This window comes from Mauremys reevesii, linkage group 3 (genome assembly GCF_016161935.1).
Source record: "Mauremys reevesii isolate NIE-2019 linkage group 3, ASM1616193v1, whole genome shotgun sequence".
NCBI classification, from domain to species: Eukaryota; Metazoa; Chordata; order Testudines; family Geoemydidae; genus Mauremys; species Mauremys reevesii.
Genome location: NC_052625.1, coordinates 118002434 through 118028895, shown reverse-complemented (window position 1 = coordinate 118028895; position 26462 = coordinate 118002434). Strand labels below are relative to the sequence as shown.

The 26462-nt window shown below is 40.4% G+C and overlaps 1 protein-coding gene across 3 annotated transcripts in view; it reads left to right on the top strand.

Annotated features, from left to right (window-relative positions):
* HSF2 (heat shock transcription factor 2) overlaps window positions 1–25896 on the top strand; it is a 33112-nt gene extending 7216 nt beyond the window's left edge. For 2 of the 3 annotated variants that reach the window (XM_039529171.1, XM_039529173.1), the window contains 12 exons: window positions 4052–4160; window positions 4316–4443; window positions 5320–5444; window positions 9435–9510; window positions 12546–12607; window positions 12764–12848; window positions 13524–13690; window positions 15704–15973; window positions 20176–20281; window positions 22282–22335; window positions 23013–23094; window positions 23533–25896. In XM_039529171.1, the coding sequence (XP_039385105.1) occupies window positions 4052–4160; window positions 4316–4443; window positions 5320–5444; window positions 9435–9510; window positions 12546–12607; window positions 12764–12848; window positions 13524–13690; window positions 15704–15973; window positions 20176–20281; window positions 22282–22335; window positions 23013–23094; window positions 23533–23822 (1554 nt within the window). In that variant the 3' untranslated portion in view covers window positions 23823–25896. The remainder of the gene's footprint in view (window positions 1–4051; window positions 4161–4315; window positions 4444–5319; window positions 5445–9434; window positions 9511–12545; window positions 12608–12763; window positions 12849–13523; window positions 13691–15703; window positions 15974–20175; window positions 20282–22281; window positions 22336–23012; window positions 23095–23532) is intronic. The other variant, XM_039529172.1, reaches the window with a different exon arrangement.
* The last annotated feature ends 566 nt before the right edge of the window (window positions 25897–26462 follow it).

Here is a 26462-nt window from a genome sequence, read left to right as displayed (position 1 = left end):
AGTCTCTTCTCCTATGGAAGCCATTCCATACCCCTAATATAGTTTTTGTTGCCCTTTTCTGAACCTTTTCCAATTCCAAATATCTTTTTTTATTTTTTTTTTTTAAGATGGGGCGACCATATTTGCAGATGTGGGCGTACCATGGATTTATATATAGGCAGTATATTTTCTATCTATCCCTTTCTTAATGATTCCCAATATTGTGAGCTTTTTTGACTGCCGCTGCGCATTGAGTGGATGTTTTCGGAGAACTAGCCTCAGTGACTCCATGATCTTTCTTGAGTAGTAACAGCTAATTTTAGACCCCATCATTTTATATGTATAGTTGGGATTATGTTTTCCAATGTGCATTACTTTGCATTTATCAACATTTGAATTTTATCTGCCATTTTGTTGCCTAGTCACCCAGTGTTGTGAGATCCCTTTTGTAGCTCTTCACAATCTGCTTTGGACTTAACTATCTTGAGTAGTTTTATATCATCTGCAAATTTTGCTACCTGACTATTTACCCCCCCCTTCTTTTTGAAATCATTTATGAAAATGTTGAGTAGTACAGACCCCTGGGGGACACCACTATTTACCTCTCTCTGCTCTGAAAACTGAGCATTTATTCCTACCCTTTATTTCCTCTCTTTTAACCAGGTACTGATCCACGAGAGGACCTTCTTTCTTATCCCATAACAGCTTACTTTGCTTAAGAGCCTTTGGTGAGGGACCTTGTCAAAGGCATTTGACAATCTAAGTACACTATACCCATTGCATTTCCACTTATCCACATGCTTGTTAACCCCCTCAAAGAATTCTAGTAGATTGGTGAGACATTATTTCCCTTTACTAGTCCCCAACAAATTATGTTCATCTATGTGACAGACAGTTCTGTTCTTTACTTTAGTTTCAACCAATTTGCCCAGTACTGAAGTCAGGCTTAACGGCCTGTAATTGCTGGGATCACCTCTGGAGCCCTTTTTAAAAATTGGCCTCACATTAGCTATCCTCCAGTCATCTGGTACAGAAGCCAATTTGAATGATTGGTTACAAACCACCATTAGTAGTTCTGCAGTTTCACATATGAGTTCCTACAGAACTCTTTGGAACAGATGGTATTCACCCAAAACCTCCAGTAATGACACCTCAATCTAGGACAAGTCCTCAGATTTGTCACCTAAAAAGAATGGCTCAGGTTTGGGAATCTCCCTCACATCCTCAGCCATGAAGACTGATGCAAAGAATTCATTTAGTTTCCCTGCAATGGCCTTACCATCCTTGAGTGTTCTTTAGCATGTCGATCGTCCAGTGGTCCCACTGGTTGTTTAGCAGGCTTCCTGCTTCTGAAGTACTTACAAAAAATAGCAATTTTTTTTGTCTCTGGTTAGCTGTTCTTCAGATTCTTTTTTGGCCTTCCTAATGATATTTTTACACTACATAAACTGCTCGGCATCCCCCCTGCCTGACTGGGGGGGGGGGGCGGGGGGGAATGAAAAGTAGATAGCAGCTCTAGCTTTCATAGCATGAATAAATTAATGGAAAGTCAAAAGATTGTGTCCTTCTACTTTGGGGTGTGCCATCCCTGAAATAGAAAATGTATCTACAGATTTACCTGAGGTTCCTTGCCCTGCATCGGGCTTGGTGGCTGGACTGTGGTGGAGTCAAAAACCGGTCCTGGCTTGTTGCGCAACTGGGTCCCTCAGTCACCTGTCCCCCATATACCACCACCTCCTCCATGCTGTACACAGATGGGGCTTGTGACTTGGGCTTCTTGGAGGCATACTCAGTTCTGCTGGGGTTGGTACGGGGGGGGAGGGGGTTTGCACTGATTATTGCATGCCACTCTTTGCAAAAGTGGCAAGTTTGCGGCTTGACACTGGATCATTTGTTGCCCTCCCTGGCTGTCTGCTCTGCCTTCTGCATGAAAAGCAAGGAGCCGTGGCACTGCTGCTTGTTCTTGTAGCCCTTCTGCATCCCCTGAGCAATCTGCTTGTACATGTTGACATTTCTAAGGCTGGTTTGGAGCTGGGCCTGCACAGCCTTTTCTCACCACAGGCCCAGGAGAGACAATATTTCCTGTCTTCTCCAGGCAGGAGTGCATCTGGAGCATGCAGCTGGCGTGTTCAGCTGGGCAGTTGCACTTAACCATGGAGAGCTGCTAGGTGTGCTCCCCAAGCTGGGCAATCAGGAAAAGGAATTTCAAAAATTTGCAGGGCTTTAGAAGGGAGACTTCTGGTTTCTGTAACCCCTGGCTAGAGGTCAGTTGTGGGACAGCTGCTGGAGGACAGGTTGCTGGGAATGCAGACTCTGCGTTTACTTATTTCAACCTTAAGTATATCAATCGTGTCTGTACACGGATCAGGGAGGTGGTGTTACTAAATCCGCGTAGTGGGGAATTTACAGTGGTGGGAGAGCAATTTGAGCATAGACACATGCACGGCTAGGTTGATGTAAGCTGCCTTGCGTCGACCTAACCATGTAGTGTAGACCAAGCCTCAGAAACTTTCCAGTGCTTTCTGAAAGGGAAGCTGATCCAGCTACTCCTAGTTATATGGACTTTCTCTGAAGTGTTACGGTGTCCTCTCCCACTGAGATCCAAGTCGTCCTATTCATGATAGAACAGTGTAGGCACTTATACTGTGTCAGAAACATCTTTAAACAATGTTGATTTTTAGTATATAGTTTGCTGTGGTATTATATTGAATCACTGATAGTCTCCACTAGAACTTCCAGTAGGAGAAACGAGTTGGAGATCCCACCTGGTGTGAACTGATTTTTTTTCTTTTTGTTAATTTGCTTTTTGTTTAATATTGGTTTCTCTTGTCCGAGGATGGAAACTCTAAATGCTTTAACTGACCATTCAGTGTTGTCTAGTTTTTAATGTAACTTAAAGACCTCTATTAGCAGAAATACTATTGTGACACTTTACATTCATAATGAATGTTTTATCTACGAGGTTTCCAAATGCGGTACAACACCTTCCTAAAACATTACATACAATACTTTCGTCTCTTAAATGGATACACAATAGCTTATCTAAGATAACACTGCATTAGTTATTTTTTACTGGAAGTTAAGAACTTGTTCATTTGTAACTGTTTAAGGCAGTGTAAGCAGAAACTACTCAGATTTGGAATTTGATCAAAAAGACATTGGGATATAAGTAGTCGGACCTTTGATTTAATGTCCCTTTTTACAGCACTAATAGTTGTAAATTTCAACAGATACCTGTTCCCCTTATTGTAACAACGAAAGAACAACATTGTCGCACTTGTGTTAACCTCTGGTTCTGACTATTTTCATTGATATAATGTAAGGATATTGATCTGTAGAGAATAAAATCTGGCATACTGTGTTTCAGGCTTTGATTTTTACATCACTTTTATTTTGAGGTACAGTTGATTCAATGGGATTTGGAAAATTTTTCCAGAAACCTACTTGCAGGATACTAAATAAAGAAGGCCTTTTCTACATAGGAGAAATTTACCTGTCTAAGCACTAATTGTTCCCATCATTTCAAGTGTGCTTTTCATCCTCATAAGAAGCATTTTAAATGATTGTCAGGGGAGCAACTATTGGCAGAAGTAACCCCGGAATTTGTAGAGGCAGATCTGAATTGTGGTTCAATCAGCTGATTCTCAGATTGAGTGCCACCATAGACACAGTTCCTGTTAATCAGTGAAATCTTTAACAGCTCTCTCGGGTAGTGAACCTCCTTAGTTACACCAGCTAAGAGTCTTTTCTCTGTCCCTTTCAGCCAGGTCCCCTCCTCCCCCCCCAATGTCTCTTATGGTCTGTTCCTCAGGTCCACTGCCAGTGATGACAGTGTGGGACTGGTCACGGCTTCCATTAATTTTTCTGTTTTGCCTGTGACCTGTCCATGACTTTTATTAAAAAATATCTGACAAAATCTTAGCCTTACTCATGATACAGCAGTTTGCATAGTAAAGTTCGTAGTATCGTGTGGGGAAAAGGATATCCTCTCATAGGATGTTGCGTATCTATTGTGCCCCTTTATAAAAACAGATTTTTAAAAATTAAATACAAAATGTGCTCTTCATTTTAGAATGGCCAGAGTTTCCTGGTGTTGGATGAACAAAGGTTTGCAAAAGAGATTCTTCCCAAGTACTTCAAGCACAACAACATGGCGAGCTTTGTGAGACAGCTAAATATGTGTAAGTTTATTAGCATGGCTATCTTTCTTAAAAAACTATTTAAGAATATCATACTTTTTTTCACCCAACCCTTAAAAATGGGGTGGGGGGATTGCAGCAGTAAAGTTCTGAATTCTGTAGTGTTTTGTTTTCTTCATGGTTAAACTGTTTTCCAGATGGCTTCCGTAAAGTAGTCCATGTTGACTCTGGCATTGTCAAATTGGAACGGGATGGTCCTGTGGAGTTCCAGCACCCATACTTTAAGCAGGGCCGTGATGACTTGTTGGAGCATATTAAAAGGAAGGTGAGTGAAAGGTCATACAAAACACATGGAGCATTGGCTGCTTTTAGCTAGTTTTGTGAACAGATGGGGCGGGTGTGTGTCAGTCACAACTGGCTACTGTTGACACAGAGGCCTGCAGTCACAAAGGAATTTTGGATTTTACTTTTAAAGAGAAAATGAAATGCACTTCTTCAAGTAATCCCCCTTCTTGTGTGGTGTTTTTTTAAATTATATATAATGTATGTATCATTCACTTTTTTTTTAAAATGTCCTTAATTATTATTCATTCTAGTAAATCAGCAGCCCACCGAAGGGGTGAGAACGACAAAACAAATTTATTCTTAAATATTTATAATACTGCTCTGTTTTTTTGTTCCAACTACAAATCATACTATTTTGATCTTGCATTCACTAATATAAATATATAGCACAGTTTACTTAACTTTTTAAAAAAAATATGCAGCCCCCTCTCCCCCCCCCCCCCGAAGAGGATAAGATGTTACGTATGTCACTTAATATGATACGGAAGGTGCTTGGATGCCACAGTGATGATGGCTATATAAGAACCTCTAGAGTAGAATAGAACTGTGTTTATAAACCGTTGACTTTTGTATTTAAAAAAAAAAAAAAAAGGTCAAGTATGATCAAGGGGAGAATGCTGTAGATATATACTAGTTTTACTATTTTAATTTTCAACATGGCCAGTGATGTAGAAATTATTAAAATATATATGATATTCCAGGATAAATAAGATAATTATTCTCTTATATTCAGAGATTATTCAGGTTATTCAGCCTGTTTTATAAATACTAATTTCTTCTGAGTAGTAGTAAGAGAGAAATAACATCTAGCATTCAGAATTTCATATTGCATCAGTGGGTTATTTTACTCTTAAAGGTTTCCTCTTCAAGACCTGAAGAAAATAAAATCCGTCAGGAAGACCTCTCTAAAATCATAAGCAGTGCTCAGAAGGTGCAAATTAAACACGAGACCATCGAATCCAGGCTGTCTGCCTTAAAGAGGTAAATATTACTTTGTGAGAGAACTGTTAACTTACATTAGTATTCACAAATAGCACTGAGGGTAATGAATTTGATCTGTTTGAAGCTGCAAATCTAGTAAGAAATACATTGGTGTTTAAAATCCTATTCTTTGCATATGTCATTGGGGCTTGATTGTGAGACTGCCAGATAGGTTAAACCATTTGTATGCCTCTTCATGCTTTGGCCACCATTCCAGAGAACATGCTTCTATGCTGACAACGCTTGTTCAAAAAATAATGCATTAATTAAATCTATGACTGAACTCTTTGGGGGAGAATTGTATGTTTCCTGTTTTACCCTCATTCTGCCATATATTTCATGTTATAGCAGTCTCAGATGGTGACCCAGCACATCTTGTTCATCTTAAGAACACTTTCACTGCAGATTTGACAAAATGCAAAGAAGGTACTGTAAGAGAAAAACAGAGTTCTCATTCTCTTGCTGGGTGCAGCAAAGTCAGATACTTTATTCTCAAGCAGTTGCCTAGAGGGGGAGAGTGCACTAGGACACAGGGTTTTCCCCCTCCTAGGCAGGTCTCTCTACAGGTAAACAATTACAGCAAGCATTTATACCTTTTTGTTTATATACAATAATCAGCAACAGCTACATTTTATTTATACATAGGTCATCCTGATATCGTATTTTTCACATCTATTTAGACTCTAGTCTACATTCCATACTTATCTACACAAGGTTGCAACAACTTCTCACACAGTTCTTTCCCATTCGCCTCACATAATTCTCACTTCTACAAATCTCGCGTTATTAGGCTAACCACTAGCCTGACTCTTGCTCACAGAAGACTGTTTGTATTGAAATCCCCTTCAAATCCCTGTCAGTTCTTGCTCTACTTTCCAATGTGAAATTTCTAAAGATAGCTACAGCACTCAACCCAAGGCTTAGGAATCTGAAGTACCTTCCACAATCTGAGAGGGACAAAGTGTGGAGCATGCTGTCAAAAGTCTTAAAAGTGCAGCACTTTGATGTGGAAACTACAGAACCCACACCACCAAAAAGGAAAGTCAACCTTCTGCTGCTGGCATCTGAGTCAGATGATGAAAACGAACATGCGTCGGTCTGCACTGCTTTGGATTATTATCTAGCAGAACCCGTTATCAGCATGTCCTCTGGAATAATGTTGAAGCATGAAGGTGTTACCTGGGGTTCTTTCAACCCAAAGCTCTTGGTAACTTTACTCCGGGCAAGGAGGTGTCAGGAAATAAATCAGGGGAGACACGGCCGTCCGACTGATAGATGGCTGGCACAAACAGGACGACACAGGAGTGCTTTCACTTAAAGCTAAACTTTACTTAGTCTCAAGCACTTACACACATCTGCAACAAGTTAGTAAAACACCCCCAACCCTTGATAATTACCAAAGCTGAGTGTGGCTCTCGAGTGACACAGCGGCAGCCTTCCGATGGCCAAATCTTCCGTCTGCCGGTGGGGACTGCAAGGTGTATCCAGAGGGAGAGTCCAGAAGAGTCCCCAAATGAGTCCAACTATCTCAAGCTTTTCCCCCATATTTATACATTAGTAATAGAATGACATATCCCTTAAAGAAACCTTGTCAAGTAAGCAGTTTCAAGCAAAAGGTTCCTTTTGGCTGTTGATTAACCAGGTGTGGGTTTTCCAGAGTCTGCAGCTCTGAGACCCAAATAAATATTCCTGCTCTTTTTAAAATGCATGTATCAACAACTTCAAGACGAATCTTATCAGGAAGGGCACGGGGTTAAGCTGCCCTTTCAGTGGCACCCAAAACCCCCTCCCCTCCTGCCTTGGTCAAGCTGAGTTTGCTGAATGATCAATTTACAGCTTGCTGACGAGGTTGCTTTTTAACAATAAGCCGTAGTGGTTTTAGGCACTTTACTGGTTTGCCAAAGTCTCCCCGTACAAAGGGACATACACATCTTTATCTGGCACATAAATAACTTACTACATCCCCATTCTCACTTTCAGATGACATTGTAAACAAGAAGGGGGCAGCATTATTTCCTGCAAATATAAACAAACTTGTCTGAGTGATTCACTGTACAAGAAGTAGGACTGAGGGGAACCTTCTAGGCTCTAAAGTTTTACATTGTTTTATTTTTTGAATGCAGTTATTTTTTGTACATAATTTTAATTTGTAAGTTTAACTTTCATGATTGCACTACAGTACTTGTATTAGGTGAATTGAAAAATACTATTTTTTTACAATGCAAATATTTTAAAAAATATAAAGTTAGCACTGCACACTTTTTGTATTGTGTAATTGAAAATATCAAAACATTTTAAATAAATGGCTTTCTATTGTTTAACAGTGCGATTGTTTTAGCTGGGAGCTGCAGGGACATGTGGAGCTGGATAGGGAGCCCCTGCCAGCCCACCAATGCCCCCTCCCCCATCACCAGTGGGGGTTCCGGGCCAGCACCTGCGGGACTCCCAAACCATCTCTCTCCCTGCTCCCTCCCCCCCAAGCACCCATGGTCTCCAGCCCAAGTTTTAGTTAGGGGTACTGTATATAGTAAGTCATGGACTGTAAATGTAAAATTCCAGTCAGCAAACTGGCAATTTGAGATAAACAGCTGCTTATTTGTATGGGCTCTTATTCCCTTTGACTACTGTCTATGCCCCCAGAAACTCAGACTTCATACTTTTTAAAAAATCTTTTGAAGATAACTAATTTGGAGAGATTACACTGTAGAATAACAGCTGAAGGGAATGAAGGCACTCAGATAATTTGACAAGGGGGAAGATAACTGTTTTTGGTTCACTGGTAGTTCCAAAGAAATAAAGGGTTGAACGGAATTTGAAAATTCCCAGAAAAACTTTGGCAAATTGAAAAACTCAGCAAATTTTGTTTGGAGTTGAACAAAACATTGTGTTTGTCCTGAAATGAACCATTTTGTTTCCAGGCAGTTTTTAGCATAAAAACAAAGGAATAGAAGGGCTAGAATGGCAGGAAGGAGGTGGTATTGCCTCTTATAACCTTTAGCTGTCAGTGGCTAGGGCACTCACCTAAGATTGGGGGACATGGGTTCATTTCCCCTTCAGCCTGATATGGAACAGCAATTTGAAATTGGGTCTCAGGTTTTGCAGGAGAGTGCTCTTATCACTAGGCTATCGCATATTCTGGTGTGGATCTGTCTGTCCTGTTGAAGCTATTTCACAGTATATAAATAATTCATTTTGGAACAGGGACATGTACTTGGTCTCCTGTCAATGTGAGTGCCCTGACCTCCAGGCTATAGAATACTCACTCAGTCTCTGGCCCGGTGACTGTTCAGGTATCTTACACAAAGTGGAACAGCTTTGACAAGAGTTGCGACATGCCCACTCAATGTTGTCCAGTATCCCAGGGGTTAGGGCACTCTCCTCTGGTCTCCCACACTGCAGTTCAAATCCCTGCGCCACATCAGGCAGAAAGGGGAACTGAACAGGAGAGATCTCTAATAGCCTAGATAAGTGCCCTAGCTGCTGGGCTAAAATTTACAGGAGAGTCATCACTGCCACCCTTGCTTCCGGCTGAAATTATTTGGGTAACTTTGCATCAGATTTGTGAATTGTTTTGGGTTGACCGAAATAGCATTTTCTGGCAAATTATTTTTTCAAATTTTGCCCAGCCCTAATCAGACCATTCCCATGGGCTGCTTTGGGTTCTGTGTAGGGTGACCAGATGTCCCGATTTTTATAGGGAGAGTCCCAATTTTGGGGTCTTTTTCTTATATAGGCTCCTGTTACCCCCTTCCCCCCCATCCCTTGTCCCAATTTTTCACACTTGCTGTCTGGTCACCCTAATTCTGTGCTATGTAACTTTCTTCCAAGGCTACTGCCAATGGTACTTCATAGGCAGGATGTATAGCTTTATGAAATGTCTTTATGAGCCTGTATTACATTAAAACAGTTTCACAAAAAAATAAGGGCTTCTTAAGTTTGAGTTTAGCTTTCTAAATCACTTTTTTTTTTTTTTTTTTTTTTTTGAAACAGGGAAAATGAATCTCTTTGGAGGGAAGTGGCAGAATTGAGAGCAAAACACTTGCAGCAGCAACAGGTTATTAGAAAGGTAAGACTTCATTTGTGGATTATACAGCTGCTTCTGTGTATTTTATGTGCACAGGCTGACTTACGTTGTCCTTACTCTGACTACCTCAGTACTGTGCTATGTGAAATCTAGTTTTCTTCAAAATAGCAAGATCTTTAATCTTTGTAAAATGAGCATTAACTCAGCATGTAGCAGTCTAGAAAGACACGGAAGGATTACAGGGATGCCATCATGTTTGCCTCTTTACTTTCCTAGGAAAACCCTCTCCAGGGCAACTCTAAATTGGCTTCCCTCCCTCCCCAGTTTTGGAGATGGCCTCCATTGGGAGTATTCCCAGCAGAATTCCGTGTGAATAACTTGCTGCACTAGCAGCATTTCAAGTAATTACTTCGTTCCTAAAATGTATTTTAGAATGTAATGTTTTTGGTCACTTATTAGCTAATGTCAGCATGACATGGTTCGTTGATGCTGAAAATGAAATACAATTAAAAGGTTAATTTGAATTAAGCCATATAGTATGTAGTTAAAGATTTAAAAATATAGTTGTCAACTCAAAAAAACTACAATGGTGGACAGGATTCCAAGGTCTCAGGAAATAGCGTTTTTGCTTTTGTAGAGGAAGATCAGTAGGTTTGGTGGTAGGTAGGATGAAGCAAATACTTATTGAACTTTTATTTTAAAATATTAAATTATGAAATCCTATTTTATCAAAGTATTTTGTTTGACTATTTTTACAGCATATCAGTTGCCTGTCATCTTAATCAGCTTTTGTACCAGATGACTGGAGGATAGCTAATGTGATGCCAATTTTTAAAAAGGGCTCCAGAGGTGATCCTGGCAATTACAGGCCTGTAAACCTGACTTCAGTACTGGGCAAACTGGTAGAAACTAAAATAAAGAACAGTATTGTCAGACATATAGATGAACATAATATGTTGACTCTTCCTCAACAAGATTTTAGTAAAGAGAAATCATGCCTTACCAATCTACTAGAATTCTTTGAGGGGGTCAACAAGCATGTGGACCAAGGGGATCCAGTGGATATAGTGTACTTAGATTTTCAGAAAACATTTGACAAGGTCCCTCACCAAAGGCTCTTAGGCAAAGTAAGCTTCCACAGGATAAGAGGGACAGTGCTCTCATGGATTGGTAACTGGTTAAAAGATGGGAAACAAAGGGTAGGTATAAATGGTCAGTTCTCAGAATGGAGAGGGCGAAATAGTGGTGTCCCCCAAGGGTCTGTTCTGGGACCAGTCCTGTTCAACATATTCATAAATGATCTGGAAAAGGGGGTAAACAGTGAGGTGGCAAAATTTGCAGATGATACAAAATTACTCAAGATTGTTAAGACCCAGGCAGTCTGCGAAGAGCTACAGAAGGATCTCCCCAAACTGGGTGACTGGGCAACAAAATGGCAGATGAAATTTCATGTTGATAAATACAAAGTGATGCACATTAGAAAGCATAATCACAACTAAACATATAAAATGATGGGGTCTAAATTAGCTGTTCCCTCTCAAGAAAGATCTTGAAGTTATTGTGGATAATTCTCTGAAAACATCTACTCAATGTGCAGCGACAGTCAAAAAAGGGAACAAAATACTGGGAAAAATTAAGAAAGGGATAGATAACAGTACACCCACATCTTGACTACTGTTCAGATGTGGTTGCTCCATCTCAAAAAAGATATATTGGAACTGGAAAAGGTTCAGAAAAGGGCAAAAAAAATGAGTAGGGGTATGGAACGACTTCCGTATGAGGAGAGATTAATAAGACGGGGACTTTTCAGCTTGGAAAAGAGACAGCGAAGGGGAGATATGATTGTTTATAAAATCATGACTGGTGTAGAAAAAATAGATAAGGAAGTGTGATTCATTACTTCTTATAATGCAAGAACTAGGGGTCACCAAATGAAATTAATAAGCATTAGGTTTAAAACCAATAAAAGGAAGTATATCTTCACACAATGCACAGTCAACCTGTGGAACTCCTTGCCAGAGGATGTTGTAAAGGCCAAGACCATAACAGGGTTAAAAAAAAAAAAAATCAAGATGAGTTCATGGAGGATAGATCCATCAACGGTTATTAGCCAGGATGGGCAGGAATGGTGTCCCTAGCCTCTTTTTGCTGGAAGCTGGGAATGAGCGACGGGATGGATCATTTGATTACCTGTTCTATTCATTCCCATTGGAGCACCTGGCACTGGCCACTGTTGGAAGACAGGATACTGGGCTAAATGGATCTTTGGTCTGACCCAGTAGAGCCGTTCTTATAGTTTTTGCTTCTTTTCTTAACATATTTTGTAAATAGCAAATTTTTAAAAGTAGTTTCTTAAAGAGCAGAAAATGGAGCAAATTTGGGCTGTTTTTTTGTACCACATGTTTCTGTGGGAGTAGTAAAATATTGGAGCATTTGAGAGAACACTCACTTTTTTTTACTCTTTCCCATGTGGCATCTGGATCTCTTGATTTTTGGACTTGACAGTGAATTGTGTTCATTTTTGTTACAGAATGCTTTTCTCTCCTGAAGATGTTTTTGGTGGGAATTTCTTCAAGAACCTCCAGTTCACAAATTTCATGTGAAACTACCATGTAAAATAACTTGAAATACAGAGATCACATCTCTGCCATGTTGTATCTATAGAGCATTTACCGGGGAGGGGTCAGTAAGATACCCGCTTTCCTGATGTTGGTGGGGATCTCTTTTTCATACAACACTTATTCTTGTGAACTTTTGAAATTGTTTGTGGAAGATTTAGAAGATTAAATCGTAGGAAAAACTAACTGTAAGAACAGTAGGACAATGGAACAGACTGCCTAGGGAGGTTGTGGAGGCTCCTTCACTGGAGGTTTTCAAAAGGAGGCTGGATATCCATCTGCCTTGTGGCTTAGGCACAAATTCTGCATCTTGGCAGGGGGTTAGGCTAGGTGACCTTTGCAGTCCCTCGTAAGTCTATGATTCTAAGTAAACTTTGTGGTTTGTACTGCTGTGGGCTACCATTTGTGTTTTGACAAAACCTGGCATGGTAGCGTTTACTTATCTTCCTTTTCTTGTAGATTGTACAGTTCATTGTTACTCTGGTGCAGAATAACCAGCTAGTGAGTCTGAAACGCAAACGGTAAGTACAGTATTGGGTGTGGGGGGGAATGTTGTTGTAAATGTTAACCAGTTAATACAGGTTTCTTTTGCTGGGCTGTTTTTTCTCTTTAGAAACATTCATGCTTTAGTAGTGTTCATGCAACTGACTTCAAACCCCTCCCCCCCTTTGATTTAGGCCACTACTTCTGAATACCAATGGACCTCCAAAGTCCACTATGTTTCAGCAGATCGTCAAAGAACCGGCTGACAAAAACCATCATGTAAGTTCATTTTGAAGTGGACATTATTTGTTCATGTGGCAACTGGAGGGATGGAAAAAAGGTGAACAGAAGTATTAACAGGAGTGACTTATAGTGGCTGTAGTTTGCCTCATTTTCAGCCGATAAATGAAGCACAAAGAGAGGGAGAAGAGTGTGTTTGAAGTGAATAGCGGCTGCATGCCAATGAACTACTTTAATGGCAGATTAGGATTGGTAGTTAAACTGTTTCCATTGTGGTGTGTGTGTGTGTGTGTGTGTGTGTTTCCAGCTCTTGTTGTGATGCTGTTCTTATTGATTTACAGTGCTGATATATTTTTGTATCACTCTCCAAGGTTTTTGGCTTATTTTGTTTTACACTGTCTGATCTTTGGTTGGATTATAACTGCTATTATCTTTAACTACTTTCATAAAATAAATTTATCACTCAGCAAAATTTACAGCTATATACCTAATTGTTTAAATGTTCTGTTACAAAATTATTTATGCCAAATTAAAATATGAACAAAAATGTGTGTGGAAAGTGTCTTGTGTCTTAAGAGTTTTCCTAGGAGATCTAGAACTTTTTTTTAATTAGGTATTCAGTTAGGGCTCTTAATTGAAGTACTGTATTTGGGTCTGATTTTAATTTGGAAATTTTTTTTTTCTTTATAGTAGTTGTGTTTTTATAATTCTCAGGTACCACTCAGCAGAACTGAGGGATTAGAGCAGAGGGAGCAGATTTCAGATGACATCATTATTTATGATGTCACTGATATTGGTGAGGAAGAAAATACTATGGGTGAAGAAGAAAGTGCTCCCATTACTCCAGAAACAAATGAGGATGCTACGTCAGACTCTTCCAAGTAAGAAATGTTTGTATGAGTGCAGAAGGCACTCAGCACTTCAGTATAGACAGGGAGATCCTAACCTTAAAATCTAATTCAGATCTACACAATACAGTTGAGATATATCTTGTATAATTCCATTTCAGTAAAGGAAGCAGGCTTAATCAAAGTGCAAGTATGCGATGTTGAATCATATATTGGTTACTGAAAGTTACTATACATATACAAATCCTTTGCACTCCAGGCCTCTGCACTGGCTTCACAGGACAATTTGGCAGTTGTAGCTTAGTGTGGCTAGGATGAGAATTCAGCTAAAATAAAACATTTTAAAAATGAAGGCTCACTGGGGCATACACTACTTTTCTAGAAGTGCCATCTGCACGCTATTCTCATTCCTTGGTCTTTACTTCCTTAGCACAAGATTGGAACCCCCATAGTTTAATGTTTTTTATGCTGTTGAGGGTAGCTGTCCTGCTATCTCTGGCAAGTGTAAATGTTGCCCTCTGAACATTCCAGGCATTTTTTTGCTGACTGTAAGCCACCACCATTGATTCTTTTAGAGACTGGAAGTCCTCCAGCCTTCTCAGGTCTATAGTTCAGGAGGAGTCTTGTGTACATTTTCCCCATTTTACTCCTTAATTCTGTGCTACATACTTTATCTGTTGTCCACACCTATCTTTATAGTACACTCACAGGTACAAGCAGGTGATCATCCCAGCCCTTCTGGCTCAAGGATTGTCTCCCAATGTTACCCTTGGTTTACACTGCATAATAGTGTATATTTTATGCTTTATGGATTTGAAATCCACATTTTTGTTGCCTGAGACTTAAACCACTGATTTGGTTTTGGCAAATGGATGCTTACTCCTCCCCTCACACCCCTGCCTCCCCCCAGAAAAATGACATTAAGTGGGAGTACACATCAGTAATTTAAGGGTTTAAACTGCAACAATTAATTTTTTTCTATTTAAAAAGAGCATTAGAAATCCAGTAAGTTTAGAGTGAAGATTAATCTTGACAAAAAAAAAATACCCATTTAAAAGTGTGGCATTTCCTTAATACTTTAAAGACTTGTGAAAGTTTGTGTTTTCTCCCTGGCATCATGGAGAGAGAAGATTCTTCACTGTCTGACCTGCTGCATAATGAGTTGTGGGTACTAAAAGGACATTTTGTGAGAATTGTGGGGCAGGGTTTTTTTTCATTTCTGGGATCCTTTGCATAGGGCATGGGGAGCATCAGAATGCAGTAAAAGGGGAGAAGAGCACACTTCCCAGGATCCTATTAGCCCTTGCATTTGTGAGACTTAAATGCTTAAACTGCCCAGTGAACCTAATTAAGCTCATCAGCCATGACAAGATTGGCTTCTCTTCACCAGCCCCTTCAGTTCCCATTCTTAGTATCTGCCTTCTCTCATAACCACCTACTGGCGTTGCTCTCTGTTTTTGGTTTTCTCCTGGTCCTGTAAAACTTTAATCCTCCAGAATCAGAAAATAGTAGTAAACAGGCATGGTGCAAAATAAAACTGGCTTTGTCTAGCCTGATACCTTCAGCCTTTCTAGTTCCAGTCCATAAGAATTAAGATTCCATAATGATTTTGAAGTATTTAATCCCTGGAAAATGCCCTATAACTGTCCCCCAACAAGCTTCATCTGAATGTGAAGCTTGGAGTTGTCCTTCTAACCTGCTTTGCTGAGAAAGTTGTATTAAAATGTAAGAACAGGGAAACTTTAAAAGCAAGTATTTTTGTTTAAAGATGGTTGTTAGCATCTTAATCTTTTTTCCAATTTCTTGAGATTTCTTTTTACTGTATTTTAAACGTTTTGTGTTACTGCCATCAAAATTTGAGGAGACGGTGAGAAGTTAAAATGGGGCTCAGAATGGAAATCTAGACTCCCTTATCTAAAGAGCTAGCCACTATTACATATTCAAAGTGCCTTGCAGCTATTTAATCCTTATAGCAGGACTTTTGAAAGGGGTAGTTGTTGCCTCTTGAGAGTTTAACCCATTTATTGTCTGTTTTATGTATTACAGCTGTAGTCATTCTCCTGATATTGTAATTGTAGAAGATGATAATGAGGATGACAACATCCCTGTAATTCAAGGGGATAAAAATACCGAACCAATCACTATCCCAGCCAGTGATCCCCTCAGTCCTATCAGTGACAGTACAAGCCCTCTCATGTCTAGTGCTGTTCAACTGAACAACCAGTCAGCTCTAACTGCAGAAGACCCTGTCTCAATGATGGATTCCATACTCAGTGAGAATGGAGTAATTTCACAGAACATCAACCTTCTTGGAAAGTGAGTAGCTTGGTGCTTTTAAAACAATTGGCTAAGTTAAAGTTAATACCTTCATATCAACTGCCTCTAACTATTTTCACTGACAGACTCTTAGAGGCCCTGCAATGGATTCTTCAAAGATTGAGTTTGTGCTCTTTTGCTTTATGGTATATAAATAGTGTTCCACATTTTCAGCTTTTATTTGTTTAAAACAAACCAAAAAAAAAACTCCAGGAATTTTTTGGTGTTTATTTTCCAAACATTAAAACAGATGAAATAGTTGTTTTAAAAAAAAAAAAAAAAAATCTGGGGAAAAGGAAAGAAGAAAAACCTTTAGTATAATGTGCATTATTATAACAGTATAACTGAAACTTTTTTTTGTACAAAGATTCTTTTCGCTTGTCTCAGAGCTAGTAGTTTTTCCAGAAATCTTGGTTTACGTATTCTCACATAATTTTCTTCAAAGTATCCTCACTCACGTGGAGCCTCTTCCTGTCTTGGAAGTAGTCCAACTTTGCAAATGAGCACTCTGCACCAATACACCTCTACCCTGATATAATGCGACCCGATATAACGTGGGTTCGCATACAACGCGGTAAAGCTCTGACACGCAGGGTGCTGGTCCAGGCTGGGGCCAAGGGGGTTGGATAAGGGAAAGAGGGTCTCGAGGGCGGTCAGGGGCTCTTCTCCCCCCCACCCCCGGGTCTGGGGGGCAGGAGCTGTGGGAGGGCACTTTTGGGGGCCTCGCAGTCCCAGAGTGGCCCAGGGGATTAGCCGGGGGCTGGGAGCAGTTTGCTCTGCTTCCCTCGCCCCGCCCCCAGCCGTGTCGCTCGGGGGAACCCACGTGCTCACCAGCAGCGATGGAAGCGGAGCAGCCCGGCCCCAGCCCGCTCCACTCTGCCAGCTCCCAGACGCAGCACTCCGCTTCCTGCCACACATGAGTGCAGGACCTTTCCCCAGCGCCCTGCGGCGCCGCCCCCCCCCCCCCCCGAAGCGATGCAGGCTGGGGCCACGTCTCTCTGCTTCCTACCACAGGTGAGTGCCGGGGGGCATCCTTTCCCCAACGTCCCCGCACTCACCAATGGTGGGAAGCGGAGCCCGCGGCTGGGAGGTGGCGGATGGAGCGGACTGGGGCCGGGCTGCTCCACTTCCCACCACTGTCAATGAGTGCCTGTCTTGGGGGCGGGGGGGAGCAGTCGGGATGGAGCAGGGTCCTGGGGGTGATTAGGGACAGGGGTCTCTGGAGGGAGCGGTTAAGGAATGGGGGAGGGGAGCGCGAAGCACGTTTGATATAATGCGGTCTCACTTATAACGTGGTGAGTGTGGTGTTTTTGTGGGTTTTTTTGGGGGGGGTCTCGAGGACCACGTTACATTGGGGTACAGGTGTATATCCAGGGGGCACAGTCAAAGCTCACCGTTCCTCTTTCCTGAAGTTGGGAAGTGTCTTGATGGCTGTTCCAAAAAGCCAGTACATCCAATTTCACATTGTCAGGGTTAGGCACGTTTGTCAGTAGTAAAGTCCTCTTTCAGATTTGAAATGTCATCTTTAGTAGCAAATGGCTCGAACACTCTGGCATAACGGTTGTAGTCTATTGCAAAATTAAGCTTGAGGAAGAGGTGCAACACCTATATGACATTCCAAAAAGAATCTTTGGTACCAGACACTTCAGGGTTCAAATTATGGGCCATGGTCGTCTCCCATTTCTTGCTGAGCACTGTGAAGGTTTTGAACTTTTTTTCTTTTTCTTTTTTTTTCCTGTGTTCCAGAATCAGAAGGATTTCCAGGAACAGCTGGGTTTTCTCACCATATGTTTCTCCTGCAGCTTTTTTGCTCAATTCAGCTGAGATTTTGATTGTCAGGATCTAATAAACATCTGTATTAGCAAATGTGTTAGCAGTAGCTGCAGAAAACTCCAGTGTTTTCTGCGTGTCCCACAGTGATTCCAAGTTTTCAACAACAAACGTTGCATGGGTGCACAGAATCTGGTGGTCATTTTGGTAGTCAGTTTTTTCAGTGTGTCTGCTTTAGAACCAACAAACTCAGGATGATTTAGAGACACATTAGCACGGTCCACATGTTGTTTACATGACAAGCAGCGAAGTACAAGCTCATCCACCGATGTGGCACAGCAAGGATAGGTAATCGGCAGTCAGCTCTGCATTCATTTCACACTATGTAAAGCAGTCTTCAGCTTGTTCATGTTTTTGAAAATGGCCCCAAATCCCGTGATCTAAGATTTCACATCTTTCATTTCTTCGGTAGCAGTAGCTGCTGACAGCACAACGGTAGTCGGATGAGCAGGACAGCTAATATGTAGCAGCTCCAGTTTCTGAGTTTAATCTCCCATGCAGACTTAGCCATGGCGGAAGCAGAATCTGTGTTCGTTGTGGCCACGTTTTCCCACATTGTTGGTACATTTCAAACATGTCAGTGAAATAAAAAAAAACAAAAGGCCAAGAATTGGATAGGCCAAAGCATCAGAAGACTCGTCAAGTCAATCTAGACACCACATTTCCATCAATTCATTCCTTGTGTTTATACACTAAAGCATTGTCATTTTTCTTTTAGATACTTACAAGTGAGGTTGTCTGCATTAGGAAGGGTTTTTGCTGCTGTGAACAGTATTGCCACATAGTCACCAGCAGGCCCCTCTGCAATTAACAGAGGTTGTCCAGTGAAACAGCATGCACAGATTCATTGACACAGTTGTGCTGTCTCCTCTCTTGGAAGCCCTGGTGAAAGCTCCTGATATTGACTGTTTATCCTGAAGCTCACTTTCTTTAAGCTTCTTGTGTTGTTTGCTTTCAACGTGCTCCTTTATTCTGTCGTCATGAGCCCTGACCTCAGTGCTGTAGTCCTTGCAGCACAATTCATCCTCTTCCCTTCCATCTTTACTCTTCTTGAAAATTTCTAAGCACTGATTTTTTTGTTGATATTGAGATGTGTATATTTTTTTACCCCATGTTTACCTTTTTTTACCTTATCTTTATCTGTGGAGGATAGCTTGTTTAAACTTAGTGCCGCACTAAAGAGATGCATAGAAATAGGCAGGCAACATCTTAGCACAATATTAACCTTGTTTTTTCTGACCTTCACTGTGTGTACTGTGTTTTACACTGCAGAACTGCTTCAGTCTCAGAGCTGCAGGATACAACAATCGTGTAAAGCATTAGTGTTTAACAAAAATAAGTACGGGAAGGAGGGAGGAATTGAATGGATTGATACATGAGTCAATCAGTAAAACCTGAACTCTACGTTTAAAAAAAAAAAAAAAAAAGTAACTTGGTGAAAATTGGTTTAAAAACTGAATGTGGAATACTAGATATATAAAAAAGTCCTGAAAGCTATTTTTAAATATTATCCTACATGTTTTTTATCCTAGAAATACCAGGAATCCTGCTCTTCCCTGTTTTTGCTTGAGGTCTGCTCCTGGGAAGTCTTGAAGATATTTACTGTTACCTCTTGCACCTTAATTTGAACGGTGGAGGTGTTCGTTAAAATTAAAGACTTCCTTTATCCAAAATGTTACTTCTGTTAAATAGGTGGCATTTAAAACGTATTTGTTTTTTATAAGTCTAAGATTCTTTTTTTTTTTTTTCTTTCAAATGCTGTATTTGCACTTTCTTTTCTTTTGTGATAACAGTATTTTACTAGTTCTCTGGTCATAAACTTCCAGCCTAGATAGACACAGTCTGAATCTTAAATGTGAAACATCTTTGTAATGTGTATTTTGCTCTTTTTGGCCCTCTTTATGTATCATTAAAAAATCAAACAAGGGCACAAAATCAGTCCCTCCCTCTTTGCAGGTCACCTTAAGGACGTTTTTATTCTAATTCACTGAATTCTGCTCTCCTTTATTCTGGAGACAGCAGCTTTGTGAATGGGTCACACAGCCTGTTGCTTTCCTGTGCAGTCACAAAGTAAAAATTGATTTGTGAATGTCAGATATATAAATTGACAATCCTGTCAGATATTCTTAACTGTTTGACACCAGGCAGAGAAATATCGTGTTGCACTTGCCAGTGCAGTGTTAAACAAGCAGTGATGATGGAACTGTTGCATATATCTATTCCAACAGGTGAATTATAAAGTTTCTGTATCTTTATAACAGACTTTCATGGGGTACTGTGCACCTCACTTGATTATTTTTTTTCACCTTGTCAGTAGAAGCATTGCTGCTATTTCAGAACACAAAATCCTCTTTTTCTTTTCTGTCTTCCAGAGTTGAGCTATTGGATTATCTTGACAGTATTGATTGCAGTTTAGAGGACTTCCAAGCCATGCTGTCAGGACGACAGTTCAGCATAGACCCAGATCTTCTGGTTGATGTATGTATTTTTAGTAACTTCCTCTGTTTTTTATTTTGTAATGAACAAGATCAATGAGGATGCAAACACACATTTCTCAAGAGGATATCTTAAAGCTTTGATTAAATTTTTTAAAATTTTAATTCAGAAAAGTTCACGCACCTTTTATAAAGCCTGCACAATTATAAAATTTAAAATCAGACGACTCAAACATTTCTAGGGTTATAATTTAGGCTTATTGCTCATCCTGTATATTGCATACTAAAAATGTTAACACAGTCTTTATAACAAGGAAACCGATATGCAAAAGGTTCTGTCTCCAAAATAGCAGAATTAATATTACTGTAGAAATCTTTTATCTCTTGATGCTTATTACTTTAGCTGTGCCACATGGGCAAATGTGGCAGTTAATTTTCTTTCCTTTAAAAAAAAATGGGGGCGGGGGCAGCATAAAGAGTAGTGCATGCTTCAGTACTGGTGTAGTGCTTCCAAATGCTCCTGAAGTGCTCGCTCTTTTAACTGCTACACCAATTTATGTATGTTTAGTAGAACTGGTGCTGTTGACTAGAACTGAATATGTACTTCCATGACTTTTTGGCCAAAATTGGATAAGGGAACCAAAGATAGATTTTTCTAGCACAGTGGCTTTCAAAGTTTGGATCGTGACCCAGTACTGGGTCGTGGAATGCAAGGCACTGGGTCACCTTGCTCAGCACCTAGGGACCCTGGCAGCTGGCCAGTAAAAACTAGTAGTTCCCACCTGTTCTGACACCATGCTGCACTCCAGAAGCAGCCAGCAGCAGGTCCTGCTCATAGGCAGGGCCACAGGGGGCAGTGCTTGTGCGCCTCCATCTATGAGCCAGACCGGCTGGCTGCTTCTGGGGCACAGCGCCGTCCGCAGTGCCAGGACAGGCGGGAGGCCTGCCTCAGCATGCTTGCTGCACTGCTGACTAGGAGCCACTGAAGGTAAGCCAACAGCTCAATCCCCTACCCCAGCCCTGAGCACCCCCCAACCTGGAGCCCTTTTCTGCACCCAAACCCCTCATCCCTGGCTCCACCCCCAGAGCTGGCAGCCCAGAACCCTGACCCCCTCCTGCACCCCAACCCCTTGCCCCAGCCCTCACCTTCTCATCCCTAGCTCCATTGGGTTGTAGGCATCAACAATTTTCTTCAACTGGGTTGCCAAAAAAAAAGCTCGAAAAGCACTGTTCTAGCACCCGCTTCGTAAATGGGGAAGCAGGGAATCGGAGTTTTTATCAGACTCCCAAGGCTCAAGGGCCAAGTGTATTCTGGGCCACAGTTTTGAACTGTGTGTGTATTCTAATGGTTCCAAATTGTGCCTGAAAATGACACACTTGGAGAGGAGGAAACAGAAGGGAATAAGGGGACTGGAGATCCAGTTTTTGTGGCTGGTGGCCGTATATATTGAAAAGTGTGCTGTTCAGGGAAAAACTTTATGCATGCCCAGGCAGATGCTGTACAATTGTGAATTCTATGTTAGTGTTCATAGATTTAATTTACAAATTAAAAGTTTCAAAGTTAAGCGGGGGGGGGGGGGGAGAAGAGTGGAAATTTTTTTGCCACATTCATAATTCAAATGAATGAGATGGCTGCAGTTTCAGTCCATGGGTCCTTAGTTCTCTTACCTATTATTCCTGTCTATCATTCCTCTCACTTAGCTGGTCAACTATGTGGCAGTTCACACTTCTCTGAATCTGGTGTTTCTGAAACTGCAGAACTAACATACAGCACCGTTCTGAGCTAGACATGGTACAGATGTAACGCCCACACCACGGCAACCAGTGCCCTGCAGTCTCAAAACGTAGTAGGTCTACTCCACAATTAGGCTTTTCCTTTGCAAACGTTTTGCACAAAATGGCAAATTTTTAAAAGGGGGCCCAATCCTGCTCAGATCCTATAATATAAGCAATTTGTAAAATATTTACATCCATATATTTAGTGTCCTATACTTAGTGTATACCAACATTTGGAATTTTAAAACTGTGTTTTGTCTTGTTCAGCTTTTTACAAGCTCTGTGCAGATGAATCCCACGGATCATATCAGTAATACAAAAGTAAGTTCCAAAGCCCACAGTAGCGAGAAATACAAATACAGTTGGAGGTTGGTGAACAACTTGTCCTTTAGCTGTGCCCATTACTGAAGTGACAAAGCAGTTTCATATTTTGTTGTGAATAAAACCTCTAATTTGGATGCAAAAACTGCAGTTGAACTTATCCCTATTCTGCTTTGTAGCTGGAAGGGAAAAAACAGCACAAAATTGTGTGTGCGCGCGCGGGGGGGAAGGGTTAAGTGTCTTTTTTTTTTTTTTGTTTGGTTGGGTTTTTTTAATACCACACTTATCACCACGGTATCTAGGGGAAGCATCAAACATTTTTACAGATGAAGAAAGTAAAACTAGCACCTATAGCCGAACCAAGACGAGAAGCTAATGCTCCTCCAATTTGAGGTCTAACTGTAGAACAGTAATCCTCCCTAAATGTTAATCTGTCTCAGTTCCTACTTGGAAGCACCACTGTTCCACTTCATGTTATTTTCTAGACCAGCATCCATTAAGCCCCATGAATAGTTGCCATATGGTTGTAACATCTTTTTACAGGCTAGTGCAGGTTATTGTAATAGTCAGACTTTGTCAAGATTTGTCAGTTACCACCTTTTTTGTTACTTATGCAGACTGGGTTTTTTAAAGCCTATTTCAGATTAAATTTTGACTTCAATTTCTTTTTTCATTTGGAGACAAAAGGAATAGAAACTACAAAGAGTAATGGACCTCAGCCTGCTTCAGAAGAGGCACAGAGTTCTAAGCCCAAATCAGGTTTGTACAGCGAATGGCATGGCTTTCTTTGCAGGAAGAGCTTCATAGTTGTTCAGCTGAAAAGATGTAAGAGGGAAAACTTGTGAAGTACTTGTTAAAACAAGATCCTGCTTAGTCAGGTCTTATCTGCTTGATTGCTTCATGCTGATAACATGACAAGACCCAAAATAGTTAACTGTGAAGAATTTACATTGCACCAGGTGCAGAGACAAAACTGATTAAATGTTGGTGTTTCCGACAAAGCTGAACAATAAATTGTTTACTTTGCTTTTGCAACACTTCAATAGTATGCCCAATTTTTTTAAGTAACCATTTTTGTTCAAAAATATTTTTATAATGTGGTTTTCTTTCTAAAAAGTACACTAAAATATTTGGAATTAGGACTGTGCATGTAAACTAATAGTGAGTTTCTGAAGTATTATTTTTCTTCCCTTGTAGATAAACAGCTCATTCAATATACTGCCTTTCCACTCCTTGCATTCCTTGATGGGAGTCCAGGTGCAACTGTTGAGGGTGGAAATTCCACATCTGAAACCATGTCCTCCCTAGACAAACCCTTAGAAGTGGATGAGCTTCTGGAAAGCAGCCTGGACCCTGAACCAACTCAAAGCAAGTTAGTGCGGCTGGAGCCACTGACTGAGGCAGAAGCAAGTGAAGCCACACTGTTTTATTTATGTGAACTTGCTCCTGCACCCATGGACACAGATATGCCATTCTTGGATAACTAACATAGCAGGAACTTTGTATATATTCATCAAAACGAACTATTTATTTGGGATATCGTTTGGTATCTTTCTGGGTTTTTTGGCAAATACTTTGGTTAGTATAACCAACTATTGTGGAATCTCTCTCCTATCCTTCTCCCCACAAACAGCTTTTTGAATGTGTGTAAGTAGTTGTGTACTTATACAAGACATCATAGACATAGTATGACTTGGTATATGCAACTAAGTTACCAGAATTTTTAATTGCTATCAAATATTTGGTATTTACAGAGAATATAAAATATCCCAGGTAATCAAAATTCATGTCATAATCTTTGTTTTACACTCTTAAACTTTTTGGTTCTATGTATGATTGAGTAGAATAACTCTGTATTGTGTAGAACTCTAAATGTTTTCTGTATTTTAGTTTTCTATTTTTACAACCTTGTTTAAACTTTTGGAGGGGAGGGGATGCAGCATCAAGACCTGAGTTGAGCTGTATTTTTTTCTGGTTGAATTGGGAACAAAGTGCCTGTTAGCTACTTGACTGTTTTGGTTCTGCCTTAGTTCTTCAGTGAGTGTGATCATACATGACAGGAGAGAAATGGAAGTTTTTATTTATTAAGACAGGAGACACTTGCATGCATGAGTTCTAACCTGAACCATCCACTTTGATAAAATAAATGTTATCTAGGTGTGACTTTTGTTAGGGCTCATCTTTTACATGGTCTACACTTTGAGTCAGTGCTTAGAACATGTTTTCAGATGAACTACTTTAATTCATGCTAGTGTATGCCACAAAAGACACTTAGTTTTCAGTTTCAGAATTTTTTTAACCAGTAATTGTGTGGAATAAATTTCAAGAGGTCAGGTCAGACTCTACAGGAGCTATGTATTAAGTGAAAGATGTACACTTTTTACTATATTAATATGCTGAGATAGTGTAAAAAAAAAAGGTTGTTTTGATATACAGATAATGTTGTGTTCACTGTTAGGTAGGGATCTTGTAGCATGTCAGTTAAACACTTGTTTTCAAGCTACTTGAATCAGGCAGAAAAAAATCTCAAATTCTCACCAGTTTTTGTGCATTGACTCACCTTCTCTGCCACCAGTAAACAAATGTATTGGAGACCTAGGGTACATCTGTTCAAGGATAAAATAGCATAGCTGGAGTTGGCTCAGGTCAGTGGACTTGAACTTGTAAGGCTAAAAATTACTGTGTAGACATTTGGGCTTGGGCTGGAGCCTAGGCTGTGGGACTTTCCACTGTGAGCCTGAATCAGCTGACTTAGGCCAGCCATGGGGCAGGGATCCCTGTGTAGATGTAACCATAGTGGTTTTGTGTATATTTTCATTAATACATTTTACAAATTCTATCTAGAAAGCTACTATTGTATACTCATTCAGAAGACACTATCCTATTCAAACAAGTACCTTTTGGCAAGCATAGCAGTAACTGCTTTTAATACCTTAAGACCTAATAGCAAATAAAAGTTCATATAGCACTTAATTTCCTCACCTAATCAAAAAAGTCAACTAAAATGGAAGCAGCTCAGTGAGGTGTTTATATACTATCACAAGCCACTGGCTGTGAAGGTCTCTGGCTGGTATAAGTATCTAATCATGTACTGTTATACCACAGGAGAACTCACCTAGTAAACAATTTTGATGTTGTGGCATGAAAAGATGTGCTATTTAAACATTCTTAATGGGTTAGCTGAGTTGCTAGTTTATCAAGTTAATGTCACTAAATACTGCTTAGACCAGTGGTTCTCAAACTGGGGGTTGGGACCCCTCAGAGGGTCACAAGCTGTCAGCCTGCCACCCCAAACCCATGTCAACTAATATTTGCCTGAGTGGAGAACAGAGATCTGAGTCTCTTGCTGTAGGAAGAGACCCACATTTGAGCTAACAATGGGTGTTTGTAATACTATGAGAATCTATATGAATCCAGTCTGCACATGAAAGTTTTCAGCCTCCACTGAAATACAGCCACCTCTGGGTTTGAAGGAAGTAGCTCTTCAACAGCACACAACATTCCACTTTGCATCCAGCATTTCTAATTGTGTTAAATAAATTAGTGTTTGTTTTATAAGGATGGTTGAACTCAGACTTGCTATGTGAAAGGGAGCACCAGTACAAAAGTTTGAAAACCACTGGCTTAGAGTATCTAATGAAAAGCAGACCCAGAAGAAACAATTGAATGGAAAGATAGATTGAGGGAGGTTAGACTATTAAGAGATTTGGAGGAGGGGAATGTGTAACTAAAACACATGTAGTAGGACCACACCTGCAGTATTCATTGCAACCTAGAGCCTAGGCATAGCATGTGGAAGTGCTGCATGTGCTTAAGTTTCCAGTGATCAGTGTTCATGCTGTTCACTGCTCCTGCATAAGATTACCTAACTGGGGCTGTGTTTATGCCATCCCTTCTCTTTAAAGAACTGAGTTCACAGACCACAAGAAGGGGTTAAAACCAAAGTTTGGGCACCTGTCCTCCAGGGATGATGTACAAGATATTTTATTCAGATGTGAAGGTACAGACAGCTGGTTGAAATGCATCTCAGGTGTTCTTTTCATGTCCTTATTACTCAATGTGTAACTCAAAAGCTTGAGCTAACTAGTGCTGTGAAAAAAACCCTTAATTAAGCTAGGTAGGGGTAT